Source organism: Astyanax mexicanus, chromosome 13 (assembly GCF_023375975.1).
Source record: "Astyanax mexicanus isolate ESR-SI-001 chromosome 13, AstMex3_surface, whole genome shotgun sequence".
NCBI classification, from domain to species: domain Eukaryota; kingdom Metazoa; phylum Chordata; class Actinopteri; order Characiformes; family Acestrorhamphidae; genus Astyanax; species Astyanax mexicanus.
Genome location: NC_064420.1, coordinates 36,242,995 through 36,256,531, shown reverse-complemented (window position 1 = coordinate 36,256,531; position 13,537 = coordinate 36,242,995). Strand labels below are relative to the sequence as shown.

At 39.7% G+C, this 13,537-nt stretch overlaps 1 protein-coding gene across 2 annotated transcripts; it reads right to left on the bottom strand.

Moving 5' to 3' along the window:
* Nucleotides 1-714: 714 nt before the first annotated feature.
* dhrs3a (dehydrogenase/reductase (SDR family) member 3a) lies at nt 715-12,488 on the bottom strand. 2 transcript variants are annotated; one of them, XM_007246312.4, is made up of 6 exons: nt 11,978-12,488; nt 5,574-5,717; nt 4,897-5,016; nt 3,789-4,027; nt 3,053-3,178; nt 715-2,020 (listed from the first exon to the last, which is right to left on the bottom strand). In XM_007246312.4, exons 1-6 carry the CDS (start codon nt 12,173-12,175, stop codon nt 1,936-1,938), a joined length of 912 nt encoding a protein of 303 aa, XP_007246374.2. In that variant the 5' UTR covers nt 12,176-12,488; the 3' UTR covers nt 715-1,935. The 2 variants fall into 2 exon arrangements, with proteins under 2 accessions (XP_007246374.2, XP_022533172.1); XM_022677451.2 differs by lacking the exon at nt 11,978-12,488 and adding an exon at nt 9,634-9,759.
* Nucleotides 12,489-13,537: the final 1,049 nt, after the last annotated feature.

Here is a 13,537-nt window from a genome sequence, read left to right as displayed (position 1 = left end):
CATTAACAATAAAATAAATAAACACTAAAATACATCACTCATTGTGTAATACATTTATATAATATATGAGTATATATGAGGTAGCACCAGCACCCCCAAGCCCCTCTCTACGAGAAAAAAAAAACTTTAAGCCATCAATTAGTCAATGTTGTTTTTTTAATCCATTGTTTAGTTTTCCAACCAGAACAGAAGTGATTGTCCTTGAAGTGATATGTAAAGGGTGAATGTTATATTTAGAGGTAAATGTGTTTTTCGGCCATTTTAACTGAAATAATAATGACTTTAAAATATATGACATTGTCAGCGGTGTTACCACACAGCATAAAATCTATTATATATTATTTTGAATCTAAAACCACACTGATGGCATTACTTGACTTCTGTTTGTGTATTGTAGTGTATTGAGGATCTATGAAGTAAAGCACATTGTCATGTTTCAGTTATTTGAATATTCTAAACATTTTAGCTTATGATTTCATGATCTGAAGCTTTAAAGTCACTGGTGTTATCCACTTTATACTTAGGGAACTGTGAGGAAATAGAATACAACTAAAATAAAAAGCATACTTTAGTAGATATATAATAATTGACAACATGTGAATTAACGTAAGTTGCACATATTTTATAAAATCCCTTTTTTTTATGAAAAAATGTCACTGGTGTTACCTAACTTTGGAGCCCACAGTATTTAAAGGAAGACACAAATAAGAGGAAAAAAATTAAGCTGACATTTATTTATTTCTGTATTAATACAGGCAATATGTTATCTTAGAATCTTAGAAAGAGGAAAAAAACATTTAAGACATTTCAGCATTACAAAAGTGTTGATAGACAACAGGGCACTTTTTTTTTAACAATGTGGTTAAAGAAACATGAGTCTGCCAGTATTTATACCTGCCATGCAATTAGAGAAGGACAACAGCTGCCTGAAATTAGTCTGGTTGTATTTTATGAGGTACTATCCTCTGATCTGGAGACCAAAATGACTAATGCAGAGGTGAGGGAGGGGCATTTTTATATAGTTTGCCTTCTAAAGGATACGACTTTCCTAAGGATGATCATTTATAGCAGCTGGGTACGGAAACGCATTTGACAAAGCTGAAAACGATGCCGGCAACCCTCGATTATTTGAGTAAACCCACTGAAATCCGTCCATTAGCCCTCCAGTGGCTGACCCTCTGCAGTGTGCTTTCCTGTTAAGTAGAGCCTGTGTTTTGACAACCCTACCTCCAGCGCTATGAGCTCATGATTGGCTGGCGCGCTCTGGAGGAATGCTGACCATGAAATGCCTGTGAGTTTTGGCTGAGAAGGAACAAGCTCACTGCCAGGGACATACATTCCCCTGTTTTCTGACCCACATGAACACACACAGAATAACACTGACCAGCGTTATTTTAATATCAAATACTTTTATTCAGTGTTGACATTAATATGGAGAAGATTACACTGGATTTACTGAAAATGAGTCAGAGAAACAATCTGCAGTGTCTTAAATTACAATAAAAAAGCTTTCCAAATTAGTACGAACCTACAAAACCTGCTCTAAATCCATGTCGTCTGTGTGAAGGACCGACCTCCTCTCTGGATGCTCCTCTAGAAGGTTCCCAAAACCAGCTTCTCTATTGGTTAATGAGACTAACTCCAGTATAACCCCACAGGTCCAAGGAACGCTCCCACTAGCAAACCTGTGAGCCATTCAGACTAACACACCAATATTACCAGCACAAGCAACTACAAAAGATCAGTCCACGCTACACCCACGGACAAAATGATGCTGGACAGACAGCCACTGTGATACGCCGTATCCCTGTGATCCTCAAGTCCTTCGCTACAGCTTGTTTTTGTCGTTCCAGGGACAGGGGAGTGCTTGCACTGCTCGATAAGTTTGTTGAAAAAACACTTTTTCACATTCCATGCTTTCCTGCAGACGCCGCTTTATGTCCGTCCCTTGAATGTGTTCATGCAGGTGTAGCTTCCCGCAAACTTGTGAATTTCCTCCAGAGCGCTCTGAGGCAGAAGGCTGGAGGCCAAAACAAGAAATTCAAATGTTAATCAACGGTTACGGGAAGTAAACACAGCAGAGCTACAGCTGCCATAAGGCAGTCAAGTCAGAGCAAAGAAGTACAGATGCATAAAAACAGCACAAGACATTAGAGACTGGATGAACAACATTCAAATTTGTTATATGATAATTTTAGTTCAAGCTATACCAAAGATAGCAATAGTGTCAAATTAAATAATCAACAATTTGATGCAGTTTGAGGCAAGTGTGTGATAGTGTAATAGGTATGTGCAGCTTCCACAATGACAAATGTCCCCCTCGTACACTACTAGTGCATCTCGAAAAATTTGAACATCATTATTTTTTTTAAAAACTTTATTCCTGTAATTCCGTTCAGAATGTGAAACTTATAAATTATATTGATGTATTAAACACAAAGTGATCTATTTTAAGCGTTCATTTCTTTTCTTGTTGATCATTATGGTTAACACCAGCAGATGACATGTCTCTCTAAACCATCACTGATTGTAGAAACTTCACACTAGACCTCAAACAGCTTGTACTGTGTGTCTCTCCACTTTTCATCCAGACTCTGGTTTCTTGATTTCTAAATGAAATGTAAATTTTACTGATAATCAATGATGGTTGATCCAATCATTGTGTTATATCAAGTCTAAAGCAGTGTTTTCCCAGAAAATCTTACAGCACTTCATGCTTCCCTCTGCTGACAACTTTTATGGAGATGTGGATTTTATTTTCCAGCAGGACTTGGCACACTGCCCACAATGCCAAAAAATAAAGATTGGTCTTATATAATAACACAATTTTCTGAGACACTGATTTTTTTGAGATGCACTAGTATTCTGACAAACATATTGGGACATTCTGCCTGCTTTTCTTGGAGTAACTGTCTCTACTGTACAGGAAACGCTTACTACCAGATTTCAGAGCATTTCTATCTGATTATATTCAGCAACAAAGGCATTTGATTGGTCAATACATTGGAGAAGAGATTTTGTACATCTGGTAATCTGTACATCAATAACTCACCTCTTTAGGGCAACAATGAAGTGCATGGTCCATGGCAGAACAACAAAAGCCGTGTTTGTCCTGACTGCATCTACAGTTCTCTGGGCCACCATCTCAGGATTCAGTGGAGGAAAGAGCTGAGGGAACCTGACAAATTAGACACAGAGTTACAGCTGTTAGAATAACATGATTTCACCATTAATTTTACACTATGTTCATTATTTTATTTCTTTATTTACATGCAGACTCACATTCCCAGCTGTGTAGAAACACTTAGGGTGATTTCACACCTGGAGTTTGTTTGCTTTGGTATTAATCGTTTAAAAAGTTTGTAAATTTGGAGCATTTTCCCTTTGGTTTGTTTTTACAAAGGGAAATATGCAAGCACATCAAAATGTGTCACAACAAAACGCAAGACTTTTAAGAGTTTTTTATGCCTATTGGTCAAACCTGTCTGGGGCGGGATCAAGACAATAAACACAGGAAGGTGGTCTGTGCTCTGGATTAATGCATTTTCCTGTGCAATTTAACATAGAGAAACAGTATCAGAGTACACATGATAGCTGAGTTGGTTAATTCAAGGCCAGACCAAGACCACTTCCTTTCAAGGTTCGCATCCAAATGTGTGATTTCTGTATTCACACCTGCCCAAATGAATCTCATCAAAATGAACCAGAGTGTAATTCAGCCAGACTAAAAAGTACAGGTGTAAAAATGCCCTTAGTGCCCTTAGAACTGAGCTTAGCTCATACCCTACCTGACTCGCATGCCCTGAAACATCTCAGTGTCTGTGTGGAAGGGCAATATTGTGGTGCAGTCGACTCCAGGACAGTCCAGCAATCCCAGAGTCAGACTCTCCATGAAGGCGTAGGCCGAGGCTTTAGACGTGCAGTAGTCGATAGCTCCGGGGATGGAAGAAAGAGAAAGGATGGAGTTGATGCATACCACGTGGCCGTGGCACAGCTCCAGCATCCGAGGCAGGAAAGCTTTCGTGGTCTGTGGGGAAGAGAGACGGGACACATTCTGCATTGTTCTTACTTTTCACTGCTATTCCCCTGACTAGCTTTAGGAATTTCCAATAACAAGAAGAAAAGCTTCAGCACAAAAGCAATGAGGACTGTAAGAAGGCCGTGGAATATCCCATAAGAGAAAGTGATCCGTCCAACTATGAGTCTTGATTGATTTAGCAGATGTTTGGCAGAAGTTTGGCCCGCATTCGTTCGTTTGATCTGAAGTCAGAGGATTAATGACTGTGAACTACTATTATTACATCGATCCGCTGGCCTTGCCATGCCTCCGCATATCAAAAACCTGTCTGCCAAAAAAACCCATGTGTTTCAAGTTAAGAGCACAACAAAGTACTACCACCTTCGGCACTGCTTATTTGACATATCTAAAACATCTGAACGCCACCTCCGATTACCATCCACTGTGAATTCCTTCTGAATATGACCCAAGTTTGGACCTATATATTCGATCAGATTTCTTATAAACGCTGCTTTAACTTCACTTCTTTTATTGGAAATGAACCTCTGGGAGGTTCTTTGAAGAGCAGCCAGTTATCCTGACCGGGGTTTGTTGTTTTAGACCTTCTTCTATACAAGAACCTCTGATTGTTTTATGTGAGGAATGTGATGTTTAAAGCAGACTTTTTCCTCTCCTGGCAATAACATTGATTAATTATGAGGGAATATTCCAAAACAGATCGCACGCCAAATGACTTGGATGTGTTTATGTAAGTAAGAATGTTTTGAAATCCACAAAGCAAGCCGTGTGCAATTGTCGGGTTCAGGGGAAGGTTACAGTGGGACGATACTCTTGTATTCCTTAGAGGGAAGAAAATGAGCGCTGGGCCCTTTACTTACCCAGAACTGACCGAGCGTATTGACATGCTGCGTTTTCAGAAGTGCATCATCATCACTGTTCATCAGACTTTTCCCATGAACCACTGCTGCGTTATTCACCAGGATGGTAACGTCGCCAACCTTTAAAGGAATACAAAATATTCAGTCTGGGCTAGTTCCATATTCTCTGAGTAAAGCACAAGGAACTTTAAAGCCACTTGTTTAATTATTGTACTGTATGTAGAAGACTTTACTGTATGTATTACTTTAACCTTCTGATTCTATTTCAGCATCTGACTATCCTGAGCTTTCCTAACATGAAAAGAACAAAACAGGATGATTTACTAGATTTACAGGATCTAGTGTTTGATCCTGCTGTTATAGTGATTGTGGCCATAAAGCCGGCAGAGCTTTGAAACGGTTCTTCAGGCCTCTGATCTCATTGGTTTTCATGATACTACTCCAGTCGATAAACGTTAAAATTGATGTAGCCTTGCTTCAGCTTTCCTACATAGCAAATCTGAGAGCATGCCTTCAAGCAAATAAGCTTATCCTTCGGCTGCTATGAGGCACTTTCATAGTTTATGGACAGCACTGACCATGAGACATAATAAGTAACTTCATACCCTGAAAATACTTTCTGATCTGGGTCTTTGGATGTCTTCTCAGTATTGTGCAAACGGACAGTTTTAACTTACCTTCTCCCTCACCACCTTGGCCTGCTGGTACACCTCCTCCCTGTTCCCCACATCACACACGAAGTAGTGACATTCTGTTCCTGCTGCTGAGATCTCCTCACAGGTTTCTTTTAGACACTTCTCAGTGCGGCCCCACAGAATCACCTGAAAGAGGAATAGGAGGAGAAGCTGTTAGAATACATTTAAAACCAGGACATGAAGAAATTCTGGACCAGATTTATCAAATGCTCTGTACCGGAGTTATCAGAGGCTCTGTAACAGAGTTATGAGAGGCTCTATACCAGCATTATCAGAGGCTCTATACCAGAGTTACCATAGGCTCTATACCAGAGTTATTAGAGACCCTGTACCAGAGTTATCAGAGGCTCTATACCAGAGTTACCAGAGGCTCTATACCAGAGTTATCAGAGGCTCTGTACCAGAGTTACCAGAGGCTCTATACCAGAGTTATCAGAGGCTCTGTACCAGAGTTACCAGAGGCTCTATACCAGAGTTATCAGAGGCTCTGTACCAGAGTTTCAAGAGGCTCTATACCAGAGTTATTAGAGACCCTGTGCCAGAGTTATCAGAGGCTCTATACCAGAGTTACCATAGGCTCTATACCAGAGTTATTAGAGACCCTGTACCAGAGTTACCAGAGGCTCTATACCAGAGCTTTCAGAGGCTCTGTACCAGAGTTACAAGAGGCTCTATACCAGAGTTATTAGAGACCCTGTGCCAGAGTTATCAGAGGCTCTATACCAGAGTTACCAGAGGCTCTATACCAAAATTATCAGAGGCTCTGTACCAAAGTTATCAGAGGCTCTATACCAGAGTTATCAGATGCTCTATACCAGAGTTATCAGAGGCTCTGTATCAGAGTTATGAGAGGTTCTATACCAGAGTTATAAAAGGCTCTCTACCAGAGTTTGTCAGAGGCTCTATACCAGAGTTATCAGAGGCTTTATACCAGAGTTACCAGAGGCTCTGAACCAGTTATCAGATGCTTTATACTAGACTAATCAAAGGCTATATACCAGAGTTACCAGAGGCTCTATACCAGAGTTGCCAGAACCTCTATACCAGAGTTATCAGAGTCTCTGTACTAAAGTTATCAGAGGCTCTATACCAGAGATACCAGAGGTTCTATACCATAGAACCTGAATGTTTTGTACCAGAGGTTCTAATGGAGTTACTAGTTTCTCAGTAGTAGAGTTACAGTAGGCTCTGCACTAGAGTTACTAAAATCACTATACTACAATTATCAGAAGCTCTGCACAAGAGTTACCACACAAGAGGCAGAAGAGGCTTTTCCTAGTAACCTACATCTGAGCCAGGAACCATTTAGAATCATCTACTTTCAGGAGAGTTGTTGAAAACTCTCCCAGCAGGTTAATGATTAATGCATCCCAGAACATCCGACCATCGATACGATTTCCAAACATTATTACACAAACAATGTGTTGGTGTTCCCTCAGGAGGAGGGGAAAGGCGGAGATGTATTCCCATATCTTTCGGCAGGAGGCTGCGGGAGAGCCAGTGAGAGTGATAGCAGACGGGGTCAGCCTGCGTGGGCCGCTCTACTCACTGGCTATTAGATCTGTCATTCAGGGGAGGTCAGAGAGAGGTAACGCCAGAATGAGTCCTCCTCCCTCACCCCGTCCGTCTTCATCTCTCTCTCTTTCTCTCACTCACACACACACAAACACACAGACACACACACACACACATACACATACACACGCTCAAAGGCATTACACGGTTCAGTCGTCTGATGAACCCTTTATTGTCTGCATAATATTGCAGAGAGCGAGAGAGAAAGAGAAAGACAAGGAGAGAGTTAGAGAGAGAGAGATACAGTGAAACAGAGAGCACTAGGATAAGCAGGCAACAGGTGTGCACTCTCAACTGCTGAATGATCTGCCTCCTGACTCGTGCCGAACCAGTGTCACAATCAGCACACAGAGAGTGTCCCATTATCAGTAAAAGTTCAAGCAGCAGGGCCACTAGAGGACAAGCGGAGGGGGCAGCCTGTGCTCCCCTCATTAGGGCTGTTGGGGTCAGGCTCAGGCCAATGCCCAGCTGGGAGCATGGAGGCAATCCTGGCTCTACACCTTTACCAACACACTGTACCATTTATACTTTTATACTTTTCACTCATTATTCCACTCTATTTCATAAATATATACAATTTTTATTATTTGTACCATTAGTACTGATATTAGGGGAGGGCAATATGGCTCTAAAATAATATCATGATATTTCATGTTTTTTTTTAGATAACAATACTCTTGGCTATATAAAAAAAAAACACTAAATTAATTAAAGGTAGATTTTTGAGTAAAATGAACATTGTTTTATTCTATAAACTACAGACAACATTTTTCCCAAATTCCAAATACAAATATTGACATTTAGAGCATTATTTGCAGAAAATGGGAAATGGCTGAAATAACAAAAAAGATGCAGAGCTTTCAGACCTCAAATAATGCAAAGAAAACAAGTTCATACACAGTTTTCATGCAACTTGGCATGTTCTCCTCCACCAGTTTTACACACTGCTGTTGGACAACTTTATACCACTCCTGGTGCACAAATGTAAGCAGTTCAGCTTGGTTTGATGGATTGTGATCATCCATCTTCCTTTTGATTATATTCCAGAGGTTTTCAATTTGGTAAAGTCAAATAAACTCATCATTTTTAAGGGGTCTCTCATTTCTTTCCAGCATGTAGTTGTATGTATTCAGTTTTTTTCTGTTGCTAAAAATGTATAATATGTACATAAAGCCTTATGAATCAATACTTTATATCAAAGTAAATATACTGTACAATTAAACAGTAAGTGCTTTCTGTGTACTTTTGAGTCACACAACTATATTGCCTTTTTTCTTAGAGCTCTCTCCTACGATTCAAGTGAGATTCCAAGCAAATCTCATTTCTTTAATTATACAGCTCATTCTCATTTGTTTATCATCACTGTATTATTCACTGCGGCCCAGAGGAGCACTGCTTTTCATTATCGAGTTTCAGTTCCTCTCAGTGCTTCCTCCTCAGGCTTTTAGACTTTTAAAGAGTTTTTCCCACCACTGTCCCTCAGCTTGCTCACTGGTGGCTTGTGTAAAGCTGTTTAGTGCATTGTGGTCGACTTTAAAAAGCGATGTTTATAGAACATTTAATTGAGGTGAATTGTGTTGTTTGAATTGCGGAAAATTATATAGAGTGTTTTATGCAATATAGGGTTGGAAAAATGTTAAATATATATACCAGTACTTTTAAATGCAGAAAGGAAGCCGCATTTTTACGGCTTTCTCCAAGATGTTCTAGTAAACAACAGGTCAAAGGAGAGGAACTGACAGTTATGGCCTTCCTGACTGTTGTATGCTTACTTAGCTTGGCTTATACACACACACACACACACACACACACACATTCATGCACTTACTCAACTCCTCTGGCTTTCCATTTGAGTCTTTTCCTCTGGGAGTGAGAAGCCTGCACAATAACACTGATGACATCATCAGCCCTACTCTACTAAAGCTGGCTGACCTGCCAATGAACTTGGTTGTGGTAACCAATCTGTAAGGTGCTTTCTTGCCTACTACACCACCTGCATGCGATCCATTCACACACACACACAGATACACCAACCTACACCCACAGGCATGTACTCCTCATGTATACACACACACACACACACACACACACACACACACACACATAATATCTCTCTCACTCACCGACACATACACACACATATAATTGTAAAGCAGAAGAGTTAGCCCTGTCATTGATATCATTGAAAACAATGTATTAGTCTATATAAGCTCTATCCTTATTCTATTTCAGTACGGGGTCAGTGAAGTGTGAAAGTCAAAATTTGACAGTCCTGCCAAAAAATCTGTGGTGATAATGTGCTGAACTTTGCTTTATCCTCCGTCTTTTTCCCCTCCGTTCAGAACAGGGAAGTACGAGCGCGGAGGTTAAAAAGTCATAGATCATTTAAGCTCAACAAAACAGTCAGTCTTGCCTGTCAGCACTCCATTGTTGGGCATTTATAAAAGCAGAAAGGCTTAGGAAACACCTGTGTTTGTGTGCCCGCAGAGGAGAATCCGAGGAGGCACATGAAACACAAGCGACTCTCTGCGTTCGGGGGCAGTGGCAGTTCACTCCAACTTTTGTTGGCTAGGGACATTTAACCAGTGCCATCTCTAGAAAAAAACACAATACACAGCCTCCATTAAAGCATTATGCTCTTAAAGGAGCAGCTCCGGCAAATAGGCTAACACAACATGACTAACAATGACTGAAGGTTAAACACCAATTAGCATGACGTCATGTGCATAATGTTAATTGGTGACTATTCATATGCATTCACTGTTAGCAACATTAGCATTTCTGACTGAGCTACTCCTTTAAAAAAAGGGCAGTCTGAGGAGAATTCTATCTCTCAGAGAAATCCACTGCATTACAAATGTCACTGAAGCATTTTAATGAGTCTAAACGACCCAGTCTCTCCCTTTCTTTAGGCATTCAGCGACTCCATTCATTAACATGTAAGCTAATAAGGGATTATATAGGGTATTCAGTGGACTGCTAACTAACTGCTACCAAAACAACTGATTAAGGGCACATTTATTGGCATATTTCCTATCATAATATTATAGGCATCATACTTACTATAATGCCATTTTTTTCCGGTACAGAGTTGTGCTTTCCCTTACTCACAATATAGCTGGTTAAGTTCTGATTGGTGTCTAAATTTAAATTTTGAAATAAAGCTGCTTGTCTAATGTAATGCCCATAGGCTAATGTGATGTATAAGGACCAGTTCTCCAACAAATCAACTTTTTTAAAAATTCCCTTTGCCCAAAATAGATGGTGTTTTAAGTTTGCTTTAGTTGTCAACTAGAGCAATTTGGCTAATACTACAGATATAGGTTTAAAGGGCTGGATCACCACTTTTTTCTTACACAACATGTAGTTGGATCAAAGCAAGGTTCACAAAAAAATAAAATGTATAAAAATGTTAATTTACCAAAAAACACAAAAGTCAAATCATGGTTGGTTCTGAGGTTTACTTCAGTTTGAACTGGAGCTCCTTGGATAATTATAATAATATATACATGTAAAGAAGAACCAGTTCACCAAAATTAAATGTACAAAATCTTTCTTTACCCAACACATAGTTGATCAAGTCAAGTCATGGTGGGTGTTTCAAGTTTGTCCTTGGCTTATATAAAAACATCTAAGCCTAAAGGACTAGTTGACCAAAAATAACTTTTACTTAAGTTTCCCTTACTCAAATATTTAGTTGATCAAATCATGTTTTGTGTCAGGAGTTAACTTGGGTTTTGAATGGAGCAACATGGCTAAAATAATGTTTGAGGGCTAGTTCACCAAAAATATAATTTTACACAATGTTTAAAGTTTTGTTTATTTTTGCCCTGGAGTTCCTTGACTAATGGAACTGACACAGGCATGAAGGACTAGTTCACCAAAAATGTACAAATTTACAACATTTCTCTTACCCAATATGAAATCAAACAAAGCAAAGCATGATTAATGTGTAAGTTAAGTTTACTTTTTTTTTTTTTTACTTTTTTTTTTGCTATTTATAATACAATCTGTGTAATATTATGGAGATAATATAATAGATATAGACTTAAATAACTATTTTTTTTCTTTCTTTTTTGTAATGTTCCCTTATCCAACATATAGCTAACCAAAGTAGGACATGATTGATGTTTAAAGTTTACTTCAGTTCTAACATAATACATAGGCTTAAATGACTAGTTTATTAAAAATAAATATTTACTTAATTTTATCTTTTAAAATTCAAATTCAAATCAAGATTGGAGTTCATTGGCTAATATAATTAATGTAGCCTTAAATGACTATTCCACCAAAAATCTAATTCTCAAACAAATACTTTGTCACACTGGGTCTTACTGAATATACTTGTTTAATATAATACACAAATGAAAAAGCAAACTTTTGTGGTGGTGGGGGGAAAATTGTGGAAATTTGATTATTTTGGTGAACTGCCCCTTAGTGATAACACTAAGCCATGCGTAGAAATGAGAAGTGACACGTGAACTAAATTTGCTGTAAACACTCGTAAATTACAACTATATATTGCTCTTATAATAAAGCATTAATCTGTAATCTTACACACTGAGCTAATTCAACTGATTAGAAGTCTAATTAGTGACACAAACACGTTATAAGATGATTAATCTGAAGAACTGACAAAGTGAAAAAGTGATGAGGTTCAGTCAGGTTTACGCTGTATTACATCCTGCTTACGTTCCAGCGGCTTTGCGTAACCGTCTAAACAGAGTCTGCTTTACGCATAAAGTTGCGCGTGTTGAAGCGCGTGTTGAAGCGCAGCTCAGGTAGAGGCTAGAGGTGATTAAATCTGGTACCTTTTTGGCTCCTTGCTTGGCGAATTCTTTGGCCAGGTGTCGGCCGATTCCTCTGCCTCCCCCGGTCACCAGAACCACGTCGGTGCCCAGGTCTTTGCGCCTCGGGGGCAGCAGAAAGCGCACGGCTGCCCTCAGGACGCAGAGGAATATCTGCAGGGGAAAGAGCAGCGCGCATCCCCACAGCTTTAGATCCATCATAGCGAGCGAGAGGACAGACTGCTGCTGCTGGAGAAGCCAAGGAGGAGAGCTGCTCAAGTCCAGAGGGAGTGCGTCTCTGTGTGTGAGTTGTGTGTGAGAGTGTGTGTATGAGTGTGTGTGCGCCACTGCTGTTCTGTTCAGCCTCCTCTAGAAGTTCCACGCAGGCTTGGTGGTGGTGTGGTTGGACCCTCCTGGTTGGAGCACGACTACATACATATAAAGCCGAGCTCAGCCTTTATACCAGACCAGGTGTCTCCAGTCTAGCCTGCTGCCTGCTGGGCTAGATACACTCAGGTACACACACGCGCACACACATTCACTCTCTTTCTCTTTCTCTCTCTCTCTGTCATCCAGTCATTCCTCAGTCATCCTCTGCCTGTTTAAAAAGTCCAGTTTAAGACCAGTTTTTGCTGGTAGCTGGTTTCAGATGGTCTACCAGCTACCAGCAAAAACTGATCTTTGATGGCAATAGTGTGTTTAAAAATGCTGATCAAGCTGGTTACGCTGGTTGACCAGTTTAGATTTGCCCATTATATAGGGTATGTTTTTGATGGACTGATCTTTGCTGGTTTAGTTGGTCTATAAGCATGATCAAGCTGACCAAGATTGACCATAATTATTTACCAGCATGGCCACACTGGTTGACGAGCGTGACAAAATCAAATTCAACATAAGCCAAAATGGCAAAATGGTCAAAAGCTGAGAATGTTTTCATCTGAATAACCAGCTTTATTAACTACCATTACCATAAAAGACTATTTTTTTCTGGTAGATGGTTTTAAATGATCTAGACTGGTCTTTGATGGTCAATGTGGTTTTAAAAAGCTGGTTATCCAGTGGACAACATTCCCCCTTACTTGTAGGAAACCAGCTTTTCTAATCACCATGACCATCAAAGATCAGTTTAGACCATCAGCTACCAGCAAAACTGGCCTTTGATGGTAATGGGGTGTAAAGAAAAGCTGGTTATTAAGCTAGCTTACTAGTATAGAGATGTTTTTAACTCAGTAACCAGCTTTTTTAACTACCATTACCATCAAAGACAATTTTTTGCTGGTAGCTGGTTTCAGATGGTCTAAACTGGTCTTTGATGATTAAGGTGGTTTGTGCTTTTAATCAGTTTGGTGTATGTTGCATTTGATTTAGTCAAGCTCGTCAACCAGTGTGGCCATGCTGGTCATTCATCGTGGTCAATCTTGGTCATACTGGTTGTAAAGCTTGATCAGTTTAATCATGTTTATAGACCAACTAAATCAGCAAACACCAGTCTATCAAAAACTTGAGCTGCTGTTTTTTAACTTTAGCTGGGTTGTTCTTGATGCAGTTCTCAAAAGTTCTAAAATTTTAAAGAACCCTGCTATC

Bases quoted from the DNA above. Each gene is read 5' to 3' on its own strand.
- dhrs3a (XM_007246312.4), bottom strand. From the start codon at position 12,175: ATGATGGATCTAAAGCTGTGGGGATGCGCGCTGCTCTTTCCCCTGCAG. The intron at 5,718-11,977 runs GTACCAGATTTA...TTCCTCTTTCAG, and splicing joins CCAAGCAAGGAGCCAAAAAG to GTGATTCTGTGGGGCCGCAC. The intron at 3,179-3,788 runs GTAGGGTATGAG...CTAATTTGTCAG, and splicing joins TTTCAGGGCATGCGAGTCAG to GTTCCCTCAGCTCTTTCCTC.